The sequence below is a fragment of the Esox lucius genome, chromosome 1 (assembly GCF_011004845.1).
Source record: "Esox lucius isolate fEsoLuc1 chromosome 1, fEsoLuc1.pri, whole genome shotgun sequence".
Taxonomy (NCBI): domain Eukaryota; kingdom Metazoa; phylum Chordata; class Actinopteri; order Esociformes; family Esocidae; genus Esox; species Esox lucius.
Genome location: NC_047569.1, coordinates 41,280,085 through 41,304,397, shown reverse-complemented (window position 1 = coordinate 41,304,397; position 24,313 = coordinate 41,280,085). Strand labels below are relative to the sequence as shown.

The following is a 24,313-nucleotide window of genomic DNA, read 5'->3' as shown; positions in this document are numbered from 1 at the left end:
AGAGGAGAACAGCAGGGAGGAGAGTCGAGATGTGGGGAGGCGGAGAGGAGGAAAAGGAGAAGAGGGAGGCTGGCTGGCTGGGATGGGTGGAATAGAGTGGGAGTGAGAAAGGAATGTTCTCTGTGCACTCATTCTCTTTTTTCCTCTTTCTCTCTGTCTGTCATTATCAAATGCAAAAACTTGTGTACAAGCATGCGCGCACACACACTCATCAATTGCCCATGACCACTTTCCCTCAGTTAAGAGAAGAATGCAGCAACTTAATGAACCACTGTACTGTATGAGCCTAACCCACTATACTGTATGAACATAACCCACTGCACTGTCTGACCTTAACCCACTGCACTGTATGACTCTAACCCACTGTACTGTATGACCCTAACCCACTGCACTGTATGACCCTAACCCACTGTACTGTATGAGCCTAACCCACTGTACTGTATGACCCTAACCCACTGCACTGTATGACCCTAACCCACTGCACTGTATGACCCTAACCCACTGTACTGTATGAGCCTAACCCACTGTACTGTATGAACATAACCCACTGTACTGTATGACTCTAACCCACTGTACTGTATGACTCTAACCCACTGCACTGTATGACCCTAACCCACTGTACTGTATGAGCCTAACCCACTGTACTGTATGACCCTAACCCACTGTAATGTATGACCCTAACCCACTGCACTGTATGACCCTAACCCACTGTACTGTATGAGCCTAACCCACTGTACTGTATGAGCCTAACCCACTGTAATGTATGAGCCTAACCCACTGTACTGTATGACCCTAACCCACTGTACTGTATGACTCTCAACCACTGTACTGATGCCTATATATTTGTTTGAATATATATTGTTCGGAATTTAATTATATATTGCTTGAATAAAATGTATCATGAATTGAACTACATCAATCTCTTCAGCCAATAATGTCTTACTCTATGCCGTGGAATGTAGAGACAAATGTAAATCAGAGTGTTACCCCACTCACTGCCTGCTAGTGAAGTTAACTATCATTAGCAGGCAGTGAGTGGGCTAACACTGATTTAACATGTAGTATTACAAATCAAATTGATTTCAATCAATGAATGGGTTCTGTGGGCAGACAGACAAATTCCTATAATGTGGGCTGATCACCATTGAACAGTACGAGTACAGTACAACGAAATGCAGTTAGTATCAAAACCAGAAGTGCAAATAGAGGAGGGCAGGAAAATTACAAATATTAAGTAAAGTGTATGTAACAAGTGGAATGTATAGTAGTGCAGTGAAGGAAAAGCAGTACAAATGGCAGTTGGCAAGTTGGAGTCATAAGGAAGTCTGTTGGAGGTGTATGGTGGTCTGTTGGAGGCATATGGTAGTCTGTTGGGGGTGTAAGGTAGTCTGTTGGGGGTGTATGGAAGTCTATTGGAGGCGTAAGGTAGTCTGTTGGAGGTGTATGGTAGTCAGTTGGAGGTGTATGGTAGTCTGTTGGAGGTGTAAGGTAGTCAGTTGGAGGTGTATGGTAGTCTGTTGGAGGTGTATGGTAGTCTGTTGGAGGTGTATGGTAGTCAGTTGGAGGTGTATGGTAGTCTGTTGGAGGTGTAAGGTAGTCAGTTGGAGGTGTATGGTAGTCTGTTGGAGGTGTATGGTAGTCTGTTGGAGGTGTATGGTAGTCAGTTGGAGGTGTATGGTAGTCTGTTGGAGGTGTATGGTAGTCAGTTGGAGGTGTATGGTAGTCTGATGGAGGTGTAAGGTAGTCTGTTGGAGGTGTATGGTAGTCTGTTGGAGGTGTAAGGTAGTCAGTTGGAGGTGTATGGTAGTCTGTTGGAGGTGTAAGGTAGTCAGTTGGAGGTGTATGGTAGTCTGTTGGAGGTGTAAGGTAGTCAGTTGGAGGTGTATGGTAGTCTGTTGGAGGTGTATGGTAGTCTGTTGGAGGTGTATGGTAGTCTGTTGGAGGTGTATGGTAGTCTGTTGGAGGTGTATGGTAGTCAGTTGGAGGTGTATGGTAGTCTGTTGGAGGTGTATGGTAGTCAGTTGGAGGTGTATGGTAGTCTGTTGGAGGTGTAAGGTAGTCAGTTGGAGGTGTATGGTAGTCTGTTGGAGGTGTATGGTAGTCTGTTGGAGGTGTATGGTAGTCAGTTGGAGGTGTATGGTAGTCTGATGGAGGTGTAAGGTAGTCTGTTGGAGATGTAAGGTAGTCTGGTTATTGATGGGTCACAGAGTTCAGCAGGGTTACAGCAGATGGAAAGAAACCGTTCCTGAGACTGTTGGTGGGGGAATGAAGAGATCAGTACTGCCTGTCTGATGGTAGAAGGGCAAACAGTTTGGGGCATGGATGTGAAGGGTCTCTGATGATGCTGCATGCCCTACGCACACACCACTTGCGCTGGAGGTCTATGATGGCTGGGAGCTGGGAACCAGTGATGTGCTGGGCGATTTTTACCATCTGAGAGCAGGTTGGGTCAGAACCGTTAGCAGTCAGGCTGCAGAAGTACGACTGACATTTTGACACTAAAACATTGGGGGTTTATCTACGGTGAGGTGGAAAGTGCCTGGACCTCACCTGACTGCTAACGGATATTAGATCAGAACTAGTATGTCCCCAATGATAAGAGCTTTCCTGTGGTTTTAACAGATTCGCTCTAAAATAATCTAGAGAATTTTGTGGCTTTACTAAATGCTTTGTAATCATCTAAATTGCAGAGATGACACCCTATTCCTCAAGTAGGGCACTTGTTCAGACCAGGACTCAGTGAGTGTGTACTATGAAGGAACTGCATTCCAGTTGGGACACTATAATGTTGATATGAAGAACGAGCCAGTTATTGGTCTTATCAGTTTAAAGCCAGACACGTTCATGACTTGTCAAGACATCAACAGGGGCTTTGCATATTCAACTGTTTCTACTTTCAAAATAAAATGTAAGGAGTTGGTGTAGAGAGGATAAGCTAGTTAATGCATATTTAAGCTTAATCCCCCCCCACCCACACACAGAGGAAAGTAGCTGAATGGTTGAGTTTCAAGCCTCATATCCATGTAAATCACAGCCCTATGGAGCCAAATCTGTGTCTGTTTCACATGGGCTGAAACAGATACTTCGGCAGTCATTTGGATTATTTATTTTTCTCAGTGTCCCTGTAAAGCAAGAGAGAAATAAAATGACTACAATGCAAATGCAGATGAACTTTGACCTGGGCCCCAGAGGAGACGCACAGGGGAGGGGGAGAGAGGAAGAAAGTAGTAGGAGGAGGATGAGGGTGGGAGAGAAAGGGAGAGAGAAAAGAGGAGTGCTTCTTTTCAATGCTGTGTGGCGGGCTGAGGAGGCACAGAGCCTGGGAACACGGCCCGGCCCGCCGGAGGCTCTGAGAACTATCCTGAGCTGTAATGTAAACAAAGCTGAACTCTGATCCAGACGGAGAAAAAACCCTCCAGCCCCAAACCCCAACGCTCAGAATTCCCCCACACTTCCAGCCCTGGACCCCTGGACCCAGATCTCCCCCAGCCCTTCCAGCCCTGGACCCAGATCTCCCCCAGCCCTTCCAGCCCTGGACCCAGATCTCCCCCAGCCCTTCCAGCCCTGGACCCCAGTACCCAGATCTCCCCCAGCCCTTCCAGCCCTGGACCCCAGTACCCAGATCTCCCCCAGCCCTTCCAGCCCTGGACCCCAGTACCCAGATCTCCCCCAGCCCTTCCAGCCCTGGACCCCAGTACCCAGATCTCCCCCAGCCCTTCCAGCCCTGGAGTCCAGTACCCAGATCTCCCCCAGCCCTTCCAGCCCTGGACCCCAGTATCCAGATCTCCCCCAGCCCTTCCAGCCCTGGACCCCAGTACCCAGATCTCCCCCAGCCCTTCCAGCCCTGGACCCCAGTTTCCAGATCTCCCCCAGCCCTTCCAGCCCTGGACCCCAGTACCCAGATCTCCCCCAGCCCTTCCAGCCCTGGACCCCAGTACCCAGATCTCCCCCAGCCCTTCCAGCCCTGGAGTCCAGTACCCAGATCTCCCCCAGCCCTTCCAGCCCTGGACCCCAGTATCCAGATCTCCCCCAGCCCTTCCAGCCCTGGACCCCAGTACCCAGATCTCCCCCAGCCCTTCCAGCCCTGGACCCCAGTTTCCAGATCTCCCCCAGCCCTTCCAGCCCTGGACCCCAGTACCCAGATCTCCCCCAGCCCTTCCAGCCCTGGACCCCAGTACCCAGATCTCCCCCAGCCCTTCCAGCCCTGGACCCCAGTACCCAGATCTCCCCCAGCCCTTCCAGCCCTGGACCCCAGTTTCCAGATCTCCCCCAGCCCTTCCAGCCCTGGACCCCAGTACCCAGATCTCCCCCAGCCCTTCCAGCCCTGGACCCCAGTACCCAGACTGCCCTCCAACCGCTGTTCCACCTTACGTCCCCAAACCTAGCCCCGGCCGTATCCTCCCAGAGACCCCGTCAGCCGACCCCAGGGTTCTGTTCCCCTCTGTGACCCCAGGTTTCTATTTCCTACCGTGACCCCAGGGTTCTGTTTCCCTCTGTGACCCCAGGGTTCTGTTCCTCACAATGACAGGGGTTCTGTTCTGAGTCCATTATTTTACGACAGAGCCCTAGCTCCCTATTTCCTTTATAGTGCATTATTGTAGGACAATCCTAGCACCCTATTTCCTTTTTAGTCAATTATTCTAGGACAGAGTCCTAGTACCATATTTCATTTATAGTCCATTATTTTAGACAGGAGCCTTAGAACCCTACATAAACCAGCTGGTAAGAATCCCATTCACTGATCCATTGCAGTACCTTCCTGGCTGTTGTCTGTCATATAGTCCACCCACTGTTCCAGACAACCATCATGCAGCTCACCACTCAGTTGTTCAATAACAAATGTCTTTTTCAAGCTTCCAACAAGAATCCAGATTTCAAAATAAAATCACTATTCCACCCCAACATCTCACGCAGCATAAGTGTTTGAAGCCTAAAGTCCCCTGAACCTAGTGAGGAATTGGAACAAAATGTGTAGCATCCTCCATGCCAAGCACCAGTTGAAACCCAAACGCATCAGCACAAACACCTGACTGTGTGATAGTGTGTGAGGACGATGGATCTGCACACAGATCTGACACACTGAGAATGTCCCTCTGACTAAACACAGCTTTAACAGTTGTTGACCCTCGAGAGGAAAAAAAACACCCTCTTCCAGACAGCAAGTAAATAAGAAAGAGACGTTATCCAGAAAATGAACATTTTCCAAGTAACAGAAAAGTGCCATTTTCCGACGTGTCTTGGAGACGTGTTCTTCACGCTCTGCCGACACTCACCTGAACATTCAGGTTCCCACAAGGGTCCAATTTCAGCAGAGGCCAACAAAGAGCAGCAGTTGAAGAAAGACACCCCCCCCCCCCCCACTGCGCCCCTAGACCTCGCTCCGCCCCCCCGCCCCCCCATCATTTCTCACAGTCCTCCACCCCCCCCCCCCCCTCCCCCAACAACTCCAGCTTCTCTCTCTATGAACTCAAGCAGGAAAAACCTGACAAACCCCAGAGGCTCTCTAAGCTGAAGAAATCCCATCAGGCTTGAATGCATGGTTAGATTCCTCCAACACACACCCCCTATGAAGGCACACATACCTCATCCGTAACCCAGTCTGAGGACATGTTCATTCACATCCAGTCTGGGCCGTCATCCCACCCTAGTGTCTGAGTGGGGAACACTCCTAGTTAGGGCCAATCGGGGGACCTGGGATCCCCTAGCTCCCCCTATTCACATGCCCTAACACCACTACACAATACAAATGACTTCACAACACCACACAAAAATACAGAAACACACAACTGCAGAAAAACACTACATAAAGCTACACAAACACTACTGCAGAAACACACTATATAAAACTACACAAACTCACTACTGCAGAAACACTACATAAAACTACACAAACACACTACTGCAGAAAAACACAAAATACAACTACACAAACACACTACATAAAACTACACAAACTCACTACTGCAGAAAAACACTAAATAAAACTACACAAACACACTACTGCAGAAACACACTACATAAAACTACACAAACACACTACTGCAGAAAAACACAAAATACAACTACACAAACACACTAAATAAAACTACACAAACACACTACTGCAGAAACACACTACACAATACTACACAAACTCACTACTGCAGAAAAACACAAAATACAACTACACAAACACACTACAGAAAAACACTACTACACTAACACACTACACCACACTACACAAATACACAACACTACACAAAACATACAACTACAAAGACACACTACTACCCAAAAACACAACAGAAACACATTAACACAACACTACACAAATACAGTACACAAACCTACACAAATACAAAACACTGTCTAAAGACACAACACAACATTACACAAACACACAAAACCACACTAGACAAATAAGTTACAGAACACTACACAATATTGTCTAGAGTAATGTCTGCTACACAATTATCCAAAATGCAACCATGAATGAATAAACAAATCAAACTAAATGACAGCAAAGACTGTTGGATTAAATAGATCCTACTAGGACAAAGAACACATTAAATAGATCCCACTAGGACATATGATACATTAGATAGATCCCACTAGGACAAAGAACACATTAAATAGATCCCACTAGGACATATGATACATTAGATAGATCCCACTAGGACAAAGAACACATTAAATAGATCCCACTAGGACATATGATACATTAGATAGATCCCACTAGGACAAAGAACACATTAAATAGATCCCACTAGGACATATGATACATTAGATAGATCCCACTAGGACAAAGAACACATTAAATAGATCCCACTAGGACATATGATACATTAGATAGATCCCACTAGGACAAAGAACACATTAAATAGATCCCACTAGGACATAGTACTGTATACATTACATTGATCCCACTAGGACACGGTATACATTAAATAGATCCCACTAGGACATAGTACTGTATACATTACATTGATCCCACTAGGACACGGTATACATTAAATAGATCCCACTAGGACATAGTACTGTATACATTTCATTGATCCCACTAGGACACGGTATACATTAAATAGATCCCACTAGGACATAGTACTGTATACATTACATTGATCCCACTAGGAAATAGGATACATTAAATAGATCCCACTAGGACATAGAACACACTAAATAGACCCCACTAGGACACAGAACACATTAAAACAGGTCCCACTAGGACACAGAACACATTAAAACAGATCCCACTAGGACACAGAACACATTAAAACAGATCCCACTAGGACACAGAACACATTAAAACAGATCCCACTAGGACATAGAACACATTAAACAGATCCCACTAGGACATAGAACACAATAAATAGACCCCACTAGGACATAAAATACATTAAATAGAACCCACTAGGACATAGAACACACTAAATAGACCCCACCAGGACACAGAACACAGTAAATAGATCCCACTAGGACATAGAACACACAGATCAACCACAAGACTATTGACAAAAGAAGGCTGATTCAGTCTAAAGCCTCGGGCTGCTCCTCAATCAGGAGTTTGCTCCTAATGGAAAGCCGATGGGCAGGGATGCCTTTGGGCTGAGATAAAACCTTCAGATAGTGTCTTTAAAGCCAGGAAGTGGTATTCCAGTTAACCAATCATCAGACTAATACACTCGGTGGACAGGCCAGGCCATAGACATATTACACATTACTAGAATGTACATCCCCATTAAAAACATGCACCATTTCTATAATCCAAGCACCATTTCTATAGTCCCAGCAACGCTTCTATAGTCCCATCACCATTTCACTTTGGAAGTGAATTCTCACGAATACTGCATGACACACACACACAAACACACACACACACACAAACACACACAAACACACACACACAGACACACACACAAACACACACGCACACACACACTTTGTACAGTACCGTGATGAGTGAGATCTGCTGGGTGGTTTCAACTGACTTCAAAGGTTTTCCTTACCGGAGCTTACTGAATTAAACATGAGGCTTTTGCATGTGTGTGTGTGTGTGTTTGTGTGTGTGTGTGTGTGTGTGTGTGAGAGTGTGTGTGCAGGTTGTGTGTGTGTGTGTGTGTTTGTGTGTGTGTGTGTGTGTGTGTGAGAGTGTGTGTGCAGGTTGTGCCTCACAAATATGCTACTATTAGAGATACAAAAGATGTGCCTGGAGTGTGTTGCTTGTGTCATACATAGCACCCTATTCCCTCAGGGACTATAGTGCACTGCTTTTGACCAGACACATGGTCCTCTGATCAAAGGTAGGGCACTACATATGGAACAGGGTGCCAATTGAACCACACCCTCAACTTTGATTCCATGGTCTTCTCTGCTGAGTGTTGATCATGGTGTCCCCAATGGCACCCTATTCCCTATAGAGTGCACTACTTTTGACCAGGGCCCTATAAAAAGAGGGAGCCGTTTGGGAAACACCTCTGTGCCTGTAGGACTGTGCTGTGGTATATTTAGGTGTTTCTCTGAATATTATCACCATCCTGTGATTATTTTCGTCCAAACTGTAATAAAAAAACTGTTTGCACCACTGAGGAAAAGGATATTGCATTAGAGTTTGGGCGTGAGACAGCCACTAAACCCCGTGAAACATTTATGCTTTACAATTATTTCTAGATTTCTTGTTTAGAACAACTGCTGCTCCAAAAAATATGAAACACGTTTGCTTGAGAACTTGTTAAAGGAGTGTCGGGGCTAACGACGCCTTCGGTCCGTGGCTCTATTTTATATCAACAATCCCTATTACTGACCTACACACAGACAGAGAACTGATGCTGCTTTGATTTCCCATGTAGAATAACCCCTTGCCTTCTATCTGGTTGTGTGAGCAACATGGGGACACTCTGATTACATGTATGTGATTACATGTAACAGTTTTGTGGATCAGGCCAAAGAGACAGAGGAATCAGACAGAGGGAGGAGACAGAGGGAGAGGACAGAGGGAGGAGACAGAGGGAGAGGACAGAGGGAGGAGACAGAGGGAGGAGACAGAGGGAGAGGACAGAGGGAGAGGACAGAGGGAGAGGACAGAGGGAGGAGACAGAGGGAGAGGACAGAGGGAGGAGACAGAGGGAGAGGACAGAGGGAGGAGACAGAGGGAGGAGACAGAGGGAGAGGACAGAGGGAGAGGACAGAGGGAGAGGACAGAGGGAGGAGACAGAGGGAGAGGACAGAGGGAGGAGACAGAGGGAGAGGACAGAGGGAGAGGACAGAGGGAGGAGACAGAGGGAGGAGACAGAGGGAGAGGACAGAGGGAGGAGACAGAGGGAGAGGACAGAGGGAGAGGACAGAGGGAGGAGACAGAGGGAGAGGACAGAGGGAGGAGACAGAGGGAGAGGACAGAGGGAGAGGACAGAGGGAGGAGACAGAGGGAGGAGACAGAGGGAGAGGACAGAGGGAGGAGACAGAGGGAGAGGACAGAGGGAGGAGACAGAGGGAGGAGACAGAGGGAGAGGACAGAGTGAGGAGACAGAGGGAGAGGACAGAGGGAGAGGACAGAGTGAGGAGACAGAGGGAGGAGACAGAGGGAGAGGACAGAGTGAGGAGACAGAGGGAGGAGACAGAGGGAGGAGACAGAGGGAGAGGACAGAGGGAGAGGACAGAGTGAGGAGACAGAGGGAGGAGACAGAGGGAGAGGACAGAGTGAGGAGACAGAGGGAGGAGACAGAGGGAGGAGACAGAGGGAGAGGACAGAGGGAGAGGACAGAGTGAGGAGACAGAGGGAGGAGACAGAGGGAGAGGACAGAGTGAGGAGACAGAGGGAGGAAACAGAGGGAGGAGACAGAGGGAGGAGACAGAGGGAGAGGACAGAGGGAGGACACAAAGGGAGAGGACAGAGGGAGAGGACAGAGTGAGGAGACAGAGGGAGGAGACAGAGGGAGGAGACAGAGGGAGGACACAGAGGGAGGACACAGAGGGAGAGGACAGAGGGAGAACACAGAGGGAGGACACAGAGGGAGGAGACAGAGGGAGGAGACAGAGTGAGGAGACAGAGGGAGGAGACAGAGGGAGGACACGGAGGGAGAGGACAGAGTGAGGAGACAGAGGGAGGAGACAGAGGGAGGACACAGAGGTAGAGGACAGAGTGAGGAGACTGAGGGAGGAGACAGAGGGAGGAGACAGAGGGAAAAGACAGAGGGAAAAGACAGAGGGAGGAAACAGAGGGAGGAGACAGAGGGAGAGGACAGAGGGAGGAGACAGAGTGAGGAGACAGAGGGAGGAGACAGAGGGAGAGGACAGAGGGAGGAGACAGAGTGAGGAGACAGAGGGAGGAGAGTGTGAGAAGGCGATGAGTTTCTAATTTCAGGGTTGCACCTCATGTTGGTTAAGCACCTACCACTTGACATCCTTCGGATTCTCTGAATATTTTAATGGTATTATGTACCATACATGATGAGATCCCCAAACTCTTTGTAATTTTACATTGAGAAATGGTATTCTTGAGTTGTTGCACTTTTTGCAACAACTTCACAGAGTGGTGAACCCGTCACCCATCCTCATCTTTTAATACCCAGTCATGCTACTGACCTGTTGCCAGTTGACCTGATTAGTTGGGTGATATTCCACCAGGTTTAGTTTTTTAGCATTACACAACTTTTCCAGGCTTTTGTTGCCTCTGTCCTGTGTTGATGGCATCACATTTTAAGTGGGCATATAATGCTATGGAAGAGACCACTGCACATTGAACCCTTCTGTTCCTTCCTTTTCGACTTTTTTGGAAAGGAAAGAAAAAGTTGCAGTGGTCTCTTAATTTTTCCCAGAGCTGTATTTTTCAAGAAACAAAAAAAAGACTCAGTTTCAACATTTGATATGTTTTCTTTGTACTATTTTCTATTGAATATAGCATTTAAATGATTTGCACATCTTTGCATTCTGGTTTTATTTCAAATTTTCACAGCGTCCCAACTTTTTTGGAAACAGGGTCGTATTAAAATACATGGTCGATTAGGGCCGCAACAAACTGCTGTGGAATACTATATTGACTAACTGAAATTAAAATACAACACACATTCCAGAATTAAAAGCAAGTGTGTTATCTAGTATTTGGTGTTTTCCCTCATCTTGCACAATTCTCAGTTTGAAACAACTTGAAAAGGCAGTTCCTGCTTTAGAATGTATTCACAATTCCACAGTGCTTAATGTTTATGTAAAATATAGACACTAAATAGTAAAATAGTAAAACATCACTGAGATTCTTAAAACAGGCGGCTTTAACTGAAGTACACAGACAACATAACTTGAAATAAATGGATTGACGGGAGGCATTTTCCTCAAAGTGTCTACGGCAGAAATACAGTTTGCAAACACTGACAGTCAATCACATGATCCATCATTATGAGTAATGATCTTAGTTATCAGGCCTGTTTGACGATAAACACATTTCATATGTACAAGCAGACCAACAGTTTGGTGGAGTTGATGTTAAATTCCAACACAGGCCTTCAAGGCAAACTGAAACTAACCCTGAGAAGCAGACATAGTCCCACTTGTCCAACCCTGGACGGTCCTGGTTCTATGAGCCCTACCCTGGATGGCCCTGGTCCCTTGAGCCCTACCCTGGATGGCCCTGGTCCTATGAGAGTCATGTTTCAGTCTGCATCCAAAATCAGACAGAGCCTCTATACAGGATAGAAATAGGATTTGTCTGCATTAGAATTTAACCAAGTGAACCAACCCACACACCCACACAAACACATTAAACACACCCACACACACACACACACACACACATAGACAGACCCACACACCAACATCACACACAGTCAGCAGCTCAATGAGCTACAGGCAATCAGCTTTTTCCTTCCTCTCCATGAAAATAGCAGTTTGCTGCAGACCCTCATTCCATTAGCAAACAATACAACTATTCCAAATCAGCGCCTGATCAACAGCCATTAAAGAGACAGAAAACAACCAGCCAATAGCCAGTAAACAGCCAGCCAACAGCCAGCAAACACACAACTATTAGTCAGCAAACAGTAAACTGTCAGACAGCAGCCAGTAAACAGGCAGTGAATTGGCATCCCAGCACTAGGACTGGGTCAAGGCCAGATGGACTCAATGTAAACACAAGCCAGGAAATGTATTTAATGTCTCTAAACATTTATATGGAGGGGCTGATGCTTCGAAAATCTCCATGCCCAGAGCATCTTTCAACAAGAAGCTTAGCGAAACAGTTAAAGCCCAGATAATAAACTGACACCACACAGATTAAACAAAGACAAGGACATTGTTTGCCATTTGCTCGGTTATTTTCTAAATATCAGTCTTTACACTGAACAGTGCCATTTAGGTTTCTATGTTTGCCAAAGCATTTCATTTCCTTTGTCAGCTGCCATCTGTGGTCTTTTGTTGTCCTGGAAGGCAGGCAGCCATCAGGCCAGATTACAATGCAATGAAAGTGTAGAAAATTTACAAGTGAAACAGTTGTCTTTTTTATCGTATTTGGACATATGTAATCTTCTCAAGATTATACTATGCAAACATTTATTCATCAAACATCAACAGAAATGCAGGATTTGTCATCACACACCCATATGTTAAAGACCAAAATCAGACCAGGTTTCCAATCTTTCTGGAAGGCTGCACCCTCCCAAGTTACTCTGTAGTGATTTTCTAATCATTTGCACCTGTTGTGGCCCACCTGATAGCAATTCTAGTAATTTAATGTGACGGTAAATGTAGGACTGTACTAACATTTTCCCCACTGCAACTCTGTTTATTTTAATTGCATAAATTATTTCAAATATTTTTTGTGTGATTTGTTAAATCAGGTTGCCTTGATCAATGATGAATGTGGTTGTAATTTAGCTAAAATTTAACTTGTGTGTTCTAAAATAAATCTCTAAAATAAATAATTCCTTTCCAAGGGACCCACTAATATTTCACTTGACTGTAGTTGTATGATGTCGGTCTGAATTACAGTTAAAACTCATAGGAACCCCTTTGTCTCTGGTATGTTTCCTATGATACAGACCTGAAGGGAATGAAAAATCATGTTAAAAACGTCAACTGAAATAGAATTACCGAATGGAACCACTACAAAGTACATAGGTTTCTGTTGCTTATTTGCATGATGAGAGTTGCACTATGTTCATTTTGATGAGGTTCTAATTTTGGGGTTGCACCTCATTTTGGTTAAGCACCTACCACTTGACATCCTTATCTGCCTTATCAAAGAGTAAGCCAATGCCTGGTGGTTCCTTCCACTGAGTTGAAAAGATTCATTCCCTGAACTCTCCAAACTGTCTGTCTGTTCAGGTAGAATTACCAAAGAACAATGTGCTCCAAACTGTCTGTTCAGGTAGAATTACCACAGAACACTGTGCTCCAAACTGTCTGTCTGTTCATGTGGAATTACCACAGAACACTGTGCTTGAAACTGTCTGTCTGTTCAGGTAGAATTACCACAGAACACTGTGCTTGAAACTGTCTGTCTGTCCAGGTAGAATTACCACAGAACACTGTGCTCCAAACTGTCTGCCTGTTCAGGTAGAATTACCACAGAACACTGTGCTCCAAACTGTCTGTTCAGGTAGAATTACCACAGAACACTGTGCTCCAAACTGTCTGTCTGTTCATGTGGAATTACCACAGAACACTGTGCTCCAAACTGTCTGTCTGTTCAGGTAGAATTACCACAGAACACTGTGCTTGAAACTGTCTGTCTGTCCAGGTAGAATTATCACAGAAAACTGTGCTCCAAACTGTCTGCCTGTTCAGGTAGAATTACCACAGAACACTGTGCTCGAAACTGTCTGTCTGTCCAGGTAGAATTATCACAGAACACTGTGCTCCAAACTGTCTGCCTGTTCAGGTAGAATTACCACAGAACACAGTGCTCCAAACTGTCTGTTCAGGTAGAATTACCACAGAACACTGTGCTCCAAACTGTCTGTCTGTTCAGGTAGAATTACCACAGAACACTGTGCTCCAAACTGTCTGTCTGTTCAGGTAGAATTACCACAGAACACTGTGCTCCAAACTGTCTGTCTGTTCAGGTAGAATTACCACAGAACACTGTGCTCCAAACTGTCTGCCTGTTCAGGTAGAATTACCACCGAACACTGTGCTCCAAACTGTCTGTTCAGGTAGAATTACCACAGAACACTGTGCTCCAAACTGTCTGCCTGTTCAGGTAGAATTACCACAGAACACTGTGCTTGAAACTGTCTGTCTGTCCAGGAAGAATTACCACAGAACACTCTGCTCCAAACTGTCTGCCTGTTCAGGTAGAATTACCACAGAACACTGTGCTCCAAACTGTCTGTCTGTTCAGGTAGAATTACCACAGAACACTGTGCTTGAAACTGTCTGTCTGTTCAGGAAGAATTACCACAGAACACTGTGCTCCAAACTGTCTGCCTGTTCAGGTAGAATTACCACAGAACACTGTGCTTGAAACTGTCTGTCTGTCCAGGAAGAATTACCACAGAACACTGTGCTCAAAACTGTCTGTCTGTACAGGTAGAATTACCACAGAACACTGTGCTCCAAACTGTCTGTCTGTTCAGGAAGAATTACCACAGAACACTGTGCTCCAAACTGTCTGTCTGTACAGGTAGAATTACCACAGAACACTGTGCTCCAAACTGTCTGTCTGTTCAGGTAGAATCAGGGACGCCGACAAGGAACCAAGGTCATTCACGGATGAAAGAAATGCCATGAAATGAAATATCTTCGTCAGACTCGCTAGCAATTGCTCAATTCCTATGACTATTCCAGTAAGTTAGTAGATACCGGTAAAGCCTATTACTGGCTAATAAGCTGTTCCAACGGCCAGTGGCAAAAGCTAACAGTTCATAGACACTATTTCTGGTGGAGATAAACTTAGTCAGTTTAACTGTATCAATATAATTCACGAATGGCCAATTAGCTGTTAAAACGGCCCGTGGCAAAGGAGGATTTGTTCATGAAGACAAGAGGCTATACTGACACCCATCAAAGGTAGAGCTCTGTGGTGTAGTGATTAGCGATACAGCCTTTCACATGAGCGACCCGTGTTCGAATCTCAAGAGGGCAATGCTTTCTATCGCGGTCCAACTGAACTAGGTTTGCCTATTTTCTTGTTTCCGGAGCTGTACATATATTATAAAGGTAAAATGAGCATTCACAAAATAAGCCAAGGAGGAAAGCCCACCTCGCAGAAGGTGATTGGCTGGAACAGAACTATCTGGGAAGCAGCAGCATGCTCTAAAAATTATAAATTGACATTCCACTGACACTGAACTGTTTTTTTTACTGAAGAAATCCTACCTAGTGCAGCTTTAACAAAGTGGCATTGGCGCTGGTGTTAGGGTATCACTCTGATTGGCTGTTGGTGTTTAGGATATTACTGATTGGCTGTTGGTCGAACAAACCATTTTTACAGAAAAAGGTTGAAAAAACATGAATTCCTTCATGAATGAAATTCTTCTGTTTAATAACTGTGCGACTTTCCCGATAGTACTGAATACTAACATTGACTGACTACTTAAGAATTATATTTAAGCCAACCAAATGGGCCCCCCAGGCCTGGGCCCGGGACAGCGTTCACAGTTGTCCCCCCCATCGGAGTCGCTGAGTAGAATTACCACAGAACACTATGCTCCAAACTGTCTCTCTGTTCAGGGAGAATAACCTCATCATTGTCTTAGTTTTACATACCCCATTGAGGAGATACTCTTATCCAAAACAACTTACTGTAGTGAGTAGTGAGTCATGTGAAAAAATTAGGACACCCTATGGAAACATGTGTTTTTTAACATATTTAGAGATATGGATATTTAATATCAATTTTAACAATACTGAGAGATTCAAGTAATATAACTAAACAAGTAAAACTGAAGGAAATACTTTTTAAAACTCTCTTTAAAATGTAATAAAATAAACATGCAATTTCTGGTGAGGAATAAATTAGGACACCCCCACATTTTGTCCCACTTAAAATGGCTGAAATCACACACAGGTGTATCACATCAAGTGCACATGATTAGAACATTGTTCCTCAGCGTTTTGAAGGAGCCGTGCCCTATTTAAACCTCAGACATTCAGTTTGGTGTGCTCCTGACTGTTGACGTGAGAGTGAACACCATGGTGACATACAAAAGAACTGTCTGAGGCCTTCAGAAAGAAGATCGTTGCAGCTTATGAGTCTGGTAAGGGATTTAAAAAGATCTCAAAAGAGTTTGAAATCAGCTATTCCACTGTCTGGAAAATAGTGTACAAGTGGAGGACATTTAAAACAACTGCCAACATGCCCAGGTCTGGCCGTCCAAGCAAGTTCACCCCAAGAGCAGACCGCAAGATGCTAGAAGAAGTCTCCAAAACCCCTAAAATGTCATCACGGGACCTACAGCCGGCTCTGGCGACTGTTGATGTGAAAGTGCATGCCTCTACAATCAGAAAGAGACTGCACAAGTTTAATCTTCGCGGGAGGTGTGCAAGGAGGAAACCTTTACTCTCCAAAAGAAACACTAAGGCCAGACTGAAGTTTGCCAGAGAGAACGTAGACAAAGAACAGGACTTCTGGAATAATGTTCTTTGGACAGATGAGTCTAAAATGTAATTATTTGGACACCAGAACAGAGGACATGTTTGGGGCACACCAAATACAGCGTACCAACTGTGAAGCATGGAGGTGGAAGTGTCATGGTTTGGGGATGCTTTGCTGCAGCAGGACCTGGTCAGCTCACCATCATAGAATCCATCATGAATTCTACAGTGTATCAGAGGGTGCTTGAACAACATGAGACCATCTGTAAGAAAATTAAAACTGAAGCGCAACTGGACTCTGCAACAAGACAATGACCCTAAAAATACCAGTAAATCCACCAAAGACTGGCTGAAAACTAAGAAATGGAGAATCCTGGAATGGCCCAGTCAAAGCCCAGATCTAAATCCCATTGAGATGATGTGGGGTGACTTGAAACGGGCTGTACATGCAAGAAACCCCTCAAACATCACAGGTTAAAACATTCTGCATTGAGGAGTGGAGCAAACTTTCCTCAGACCGATGTCAGAGACTGGTAGGGGGTTACAATAAGCGTCTCACTGAAGTTATTTCAGCCAAAGGGGGTAACACTAGGTATTAGGGGGTAACACTAGGTATTAGGGGGTAACACTCGGTATTAGGGGGTAACACTAGGTATTAGGGGTAACACTAGGTATTAGGGGGTAGGGTGTCCTAACTTTTTCCTCAGTTAGAATATGCATTTATGTTGATGTCTTTATTTTATTTATTTATTTTTGTCTTTTTATTTTTTTGCTGTTTACCTGCAATTGGATCACTTTCTTTTCCAGAGATGAATAAAACAAGATTATACATTGATATGTGAAAATGTCTTAATGAATAACTGAATATTTAATGGGGTGTCCTAATTTTTTCACATGACTGTATACTGTACATCAACAGTAGTGACTACACACATCTACAGTACTGAGTACACACATTTACAGTAGTGAGTACACACATCTACAGTACTGAGTACACACATTTACAGTAGTGAGTACACACATCTACAGTAGAGAGTACACACATCTACAGTAGAGAGTACACACATTTACAGTAGTGATCTTAATCAATGACCCAATTAGTAGAGTAATTAGTAGAGTAATTAGTAGAGTAATTAGTAGAGTAATTAGTCGTGTGTAGGATTCCATTTGGGACAGAGTCTAAGTATTTCCTGTTGGTGAATATGTTTCACACCAGACAAAAATGTAAGAGACTGTTTCTCTGGTAAACACAAAAGCAATGTCAGCAACCTCATAACTAAGCAATTATAATGACTAATAGGATGTCAAAACTATGTTGTTACCAGTAATCAAATGAGTTATTAAACAGATAGGTAGCCCATGGGCTATGGAGTTGAACCTGAATGGTAGTTGGTTTGATTCCCAACTGTGGAGTGGATATGGCAAATAAAGAGCTGGTGGGTTCCCTTCCTCAAGACATTCCCCTACAGATGAGCCTAAAGAAGACAGTCTCAACTGCTTGATGTGGGGGGGTTTGAGAGTTAAAAGAAGATACTTCTATTGTTCTCAGAAACATACAAACACTGGAGTTGTTTTGGAAAACAGCAACGTAACCAGGAGTGTTGTCTACCAAACTAAATCTGAAGCTGTTTCCCTGCTTCTGATATCTCCATGTTGGCAGTGAACAGCGCTTTACCCAAGCAGGACGCCCCCACACGCACACGCACCCACGCACACACGCACAAGCAAATGTACTATTCCAGGCACGTCAGGATAGGCTGAGATGATACAAGTTACAGTGTGGCCATGTTTCCTGCTGTGTTTAGTGCTGTTCTCATCACTTTTATGTGGAACACCAAGGGAACGGCCCTGCTGACTCAAATGGACTTGAGCCAATCAGAATGCACAGTCAAAGTGACTCGAATGGACTGGAGCCAATCAGAATGCACAGTCAAAGTGACCCAAATGGACTGGAGCCAATCGGAATGCACATTCCTTCTGACTCAAATGGACTGAAGTCAATCAGAATGCACATTCCTATTGGCTAATGGACAGGAGCCAATCAGAAGACAGAAACAGCAGGCGTGTTCCTTACATTGAGTGCATCTCAAATGGAATTCTATTACACACACAGTGCACTTCTGAGCAGAGGAGCTGCAGTGCTGGGCAGTGAGGGAAATATGAACAGCAGAGGAGCTGCAGTGCTGGGCGGTGAGGGAAATATGAACAGCAGAGGAGCTGCAGTGCTGGGCAGTGAGGGAAATATGAACAGCAGAGGAGCTGCAGTGCTGGGCAGTGAGGGAAATATGAACAGCAGAGGAGCTGCAGTGCTGGGCGGTGAGGGAAATATGAACAGCAGAGGAGCTGCAGTGCTGGGCGGTGAGGGAAATAAGAACAGCAGAGGAGCTGCAGTGCTGGGCGGTGAGGGAAATAAGAACAGCAGAGGTGCTGCAGTGCTGGGCGGTGAGGGAAATAAGAACAGCAGAGGTGCTGCAGTGCTGGGCGGTGAGGGAAATATGAACAGCAGAGGAGCTGCAGTGCTGGGCGGTGAGGGAAATAAGAACAGCAGAGGAGCTGCAGTGCTGGGCGGTGAGGGAAATATGAACAGCAGAGGAGCTGCAGTGCTGGGCGGTGAGGGAAATATGAACAGCAGAGGAGCTGCAGTGCTGGGCGGTGAGGGAAATAAGAACAGCAGAGGTGCTGCAGTGCTGGGCGGTGAGGGAAATATGAACAGCAGAGGAGCTGCAGTGCTGGGCGGTGAGGGAAATAAGAACAGCAGAGGTGCTGCAGTGCTGGGCGGTGAGGGAAATAAGAACAGCAGAGGTGCTGCAGTGCTGGGCGGTGAGGGAAATATGAACAGCAGAGGAGCTGCAGTGCTGGGCGGTGAGGGAAATAAGAACAGCAGAGGTGCTGCAGTGCTGGGCGGTGAGGGAAATAAGAACAGCAGAGGAGCTGCAGTGCTGGGCGGTGAGGGAAATATGAACAGCAGAGGAGCTGCATATTCTGACTGTATGTGTGTTTATCGTTGACAGGTTTCCAACTAAGACATTTACTATGTTTTTTTGTCTCGTTGGAATCAGGGAGTGTGACACCAGAGAGGTTGACTGGAGGCTATGAACTACCACGGCAACGACCCTGAGCACAAGGCCAAGTTGACCCTCCATTGGTTACATCAGAAAAAGGTGAAGGTTCTGGAGTGGCCATCACAGTCTCCTGACCTTAATATCATCCAGCCACTCTGGGGAAATCTCAAATGTGCGGTTCATGCAAGACGACCAAAGACTTTGCACGACCTTGAGGCATTTTGCCAAGATGAATGGGCAGCTTTACCACAACTATTACAAAAGACTGCACGCTGTCATTGATGCTAAAGGGGGTAATACACAATATTAAGAACTAAAGGTATGCAGACTTTTGAACAGGGGTCAGGTCATTTTTCTTTTTTGCCATGTTTTGTTTTATGATTGTGCCATTCTGTTATGACCTACAGTTGAATGTGAATCCCATAAGAAGTGTTTTGCCTGCTCACTCATGTTTTCTTTACAAATATACACTCACCTAAAGGATTATTAGGAACACCATACTAATACTGTTTGACCCCCTTTCGCCTTCAGAACAGCCTTAATTCTACGTGGCATTGATTCAACAAGGTGCTGAAAGCATTCTTTAGAAATGTTGGCCCATATTGATAGGATAGCATCTTGCAGTTGATGGAGATTTGTGGGATGCACATCCAGGGCACGAAGCTCCCATTCCACCACATCCCAAAGATGCTCTATTGGGTTGAGATCTTGTGACTGTGGGGGCCATTTCAGTACAGTGAACTCATTGTCATGTTCAAGAAACCAATTTAAAATGATTCGAGCTTTGTGACATGGTGCATTATCCTGCTGGAAGTAGCCATCAGAGGATGGGTACATGGTGGTCATAAAGGGATGGACATGGTCAGAAACAATGCTCAGGTAGGCCGTGGCATTTAAACGATGCCCAATTGGCACTAAGGGGCCTAAAGTGTGCCAAGAAAACATCCCCCACACCATTACACCACCACCACCAGCCTGTACAGTGGTAACAAGGCATGATGGATCCATGTTCTCATTCTGTTTACGCCAAATTCTGACTCTACCACCTGAATGTCTCAACAGAAATCGAGACTCATCAGACCAGGCAACATTCTTCCAGTCTTCAACTGTCCAATTTTGGTGAGCTCGTGCAAATTGTAGCCTCTTTTTCATATTTGTAGTTGAGATGAGTGGTACTCGGTGGGGTCTTCTACTATTGTAGCCCATCCGCCTCAAGGTTGTGCGTGTTGTGGCTTCACAAATGCTTTGCTGCATACCTTGGTTGTAACGAGTGGTTATTTCAGTCAAAGTTGATCTTCTATCAGCTTGAATCAGTCTGCCCATTCTCCTCTGACATCTAGCATCAACAGGGCATTTTCGCCCACAGGACTGCCGCATACTGGATGTTTTTCCCTTTTCACACCATTCTTTGTAAACCCTGGAAATGGTTGTGTGTGAAAATCCCTGTAACTGAGAAGATTGTGAAATACTCAGACCGGCCTGTCTGGCACCAACAACCATGCCACGCTCAAAATCACTTAAATCACCTTTCTTTCCCATTCTGACATTCAGTTTGGAGTTCAGGAGATTGTCTTGACCAGGACCACGCCCCTAAATGCATTGAAGCAACTGCCATGTGATTGGTTGATTTGATAATTGCATTGATGAGAAATTGAACAGGTGTTCCTAATAATCCTTTAGGTGAGTGTACATATAAACCAATTATCCAAGGGAATGCAAACTTTTGAGCACCACTGTATGTCCTCTGTTTTTTATATTTTTACTATACTGCATTTGTAATTCAATATTTTGTACTTTTATGGACTTAGCCTTACATTTGTTTATTTTATTATTATTGACTGCATTGTCCACTACACCAAAGACCCAAGCATTCCCCTATACTACAGAAACAAGCATTTCACCACACCAAAGTCACAAGCATTTCACCACACCAAAGTCACAAGCATTTCACTACACCAAAGACACAAGCATTCCCCTACACTACAGCCACAACCATTTCACCACACCAAAGACCCAAGCATTCCCCTATACTACAGAAACAAGCATTTCACTACACCAAAGACACAAGCATTCCCCTACACTACCGCCACAAGCATTTCACCACACCAAAGACACAAGCATTCCCCTACACTACCACCACAAGCATTTCACCATGCCAAAGACACAAGCATTCCCCTACACTACCACCACAAGCATTTCACCATGCCAAAGACACAAGCATTTTACTAGACTAAAGACACATGGTACATCCGTGACAACATCTGCTATAATATGTATATGTGACCAATAAAACCTTTCACTCAGCACTGGTGTGAACAAATGGAGCATTATTCTCATTCCATGTGATGTTACCAGAATCATATCTGAAAAGCAGTAATCACCATCAGAATCATCAAAACCATCTTCACTCCCAAAACATTGGATGTTATTAGTAAAATAACCCTGAACACACACACACACAAATGACATGTAAGATGTTATATGCAGGAATTCAACAGACAGAACTTTCTGAACAACAATCTCCCTTTAGTTCCTGTGTCCAGGTACAACACATTCTAGGCCTATTCAGTTGGTTAGGGGAAAATGTGAAACCAAACTAAAACACCATCATTACATGTTGACCTGGGAAATTACTTTGGTTTAGAAGTGCATTTTTCTTGTACAGTGCTTGTGTACACATCATGAGATTTAAAGCATGAAAATAATTTATTAAACCATCACTCTTAACCTATGGATTGATTTTGAAGCTCAATGTAATCTTGCCACCAAAATCCTTCTAGCAATATTTCTCTCAAATGCAATTCTCCAAAGTAAACTTTGCAAACACATTTGAACTATAAAATGACGAGACATTTACGAGAGAGGACATTGCTCCAGTATCATACCTTTAAACAAGCACTATTGCTCCATTATCATACTTTTAGACATAAACATTATTTCCAATATTATATTATTAAACATACACCATTGCTCCAGTATATACCTTAAACACATGTCCTATTCTAGCCGGAGTGCTTTATCAACGCGGCTGCCTCCTGAGCGCGTGTACTGCACAAGCATGGGTTTGAATCCGTCCCACTGCTCTTTCAGCAAAGAGTGTCTCCCCTTACTTTTCACTGTCTTAATACATGAAGCATAAATTCCAAAAAAGCACATCTTAAACAAAGAACATAAACAACAAAAGGCTGTACTTCGTCATAACCACCACAATCATCATCATCATCACTTACTGCTATTCTTGTAGAGATCTTCTGGTCTCCCTCTGAGGAGCTTTGGCCTTTCTGTTCCCCATTAACTCTGCTGTAGTCTGGAGGCTGTTGATTTGAAGCCCTGGTCCCCTTGGTTTTTCTATTCCCGGGTCCCTGATGCACAATGTTGAGCAGGTGAAGGGTACTTTCGTGCTCCCGGTCGGAGTTCTCTGCCTGGCCTCTCTGGTACCTGTTCTCACAAGTGGAGTGATGCCTTCGACACAGTTCTATCCGAGCGCGCAACCGTTCAACTATGGCGCAGTGAAGCTGCGGAACGGCAGAGCCCCGCGAGGACGAGAGCGGCCCCGTGACCCCCCCGCCTGGCATAGAGCCCACCATGCCCACACCTAACATTGGTACGAAACCCCCTGCTGCGGGCTGTGCGGGAGTTGCTTCTCCCATGCCCTCTCCCCCCCCGAAAAATGTTCAATCAAAATGGTTCCCCAAGCTTTTTAGGGACCACACTGAGAACATGGGATATCAAAATACCTCCGGAATGTTTTAGGTATAGTAATAACTCAAAACATTTTCAAAAATACTTATATTTCAGATTTGACAGTTTACATGGATTGGATAAGATTACGTCCACGAGGTCTTAGCCAGTTTTCAGCGTCCCGGTAATAACTATTAATCTTATGGACTCACTGTGATGATAAACTCCGTCAAGCTTGTTACATACTGGTTTGGTTCCTAAATATTAGGTTATTACAGATATAGTAGGCTACGTGAAAAGCGAATAAGTCTACTCCCCTGTCTCCATGAATTCGACAAATTACAAAAACTTAAAAATCGATGACTAGCATTTTAGTAGGCCAAATTGTATAGTATATTATGCCCAACGCGCTGTAATTAGTAGATCTGAGTAAAAAATTGCCTTTCACACTTAGCGAGGAGTATCAATTGTACTATAAAGTAGACAAATCATCAACAAAATAGGACATTCTTGCGGAAAAATCTAAAAAACTTCCGGCGACTATCACGACATCTATTTTTTAGAATTTGCCATTTTCCCCCCGTTTCCTCGTCCGATCAAAAAAACATCTGTTTACATCTCGGTCAATTCTGAAAACAACGAAACGGTAAAGACACGGGAAACGCAGACCGAGGCGCGGACGCACCGACCGACAGTCATAATCTAGCTGAGCTGGTTGAGCTGTCTCAAGTATTCCATTGACAATCATTTGTCCATCCGGGCTCGAGCCTCCACCGAGGCGCAGGAATTGCGAAGGAACTACAGACTCTCATTGTGTGAGCATTCCTCCTTTTAGGCATGAAATACGCTTATGGATGGTGGTCGTTTGGTGTTCAAACGCACACTCTAGCGGAGCGCAATATGAACTGCATTCAGAAATTTGATGTAATAGATGACACACAGATGCATGACTACACAGACAACACACACACACACACACACACAGACACGCACGCGCACAGTGTCAATGTTTTATTTGTATTGACAAGGTGTTCTGTTGTTATTGTCTTATTGTAATTACTATTGTAGTT

The 24,313-nt window shown here is 44.8% G+C and overlaps 1 protein-coding gene across 1 annotated transcript in view; it reads right to left on the bottom strand.

Moving 5' to 3' along the window:
- The window catches only part of zmp:0000001236 (mastermind-like protein 2), a 72,123-nt gene extending 48,017 nt beyond the window's left edge, over positions 1–24,106 (bottom strand). Inside the window, exon 1 of the mRNA XM_013135889.4 lies at positions 22,793–24,106. Within this exon, the coding sequence (XP_012991343.3) occupies positions 22,793–23,212 (420 nt within the window). The 5' untranslated portion in view covers positions 23,213–24,106. The remainder of the gene's footprint in view (positions 1–22,792) is intronic.
- Between the last annotated feature and the right edge of the window lie 207 nt (positions 24,107–24,313).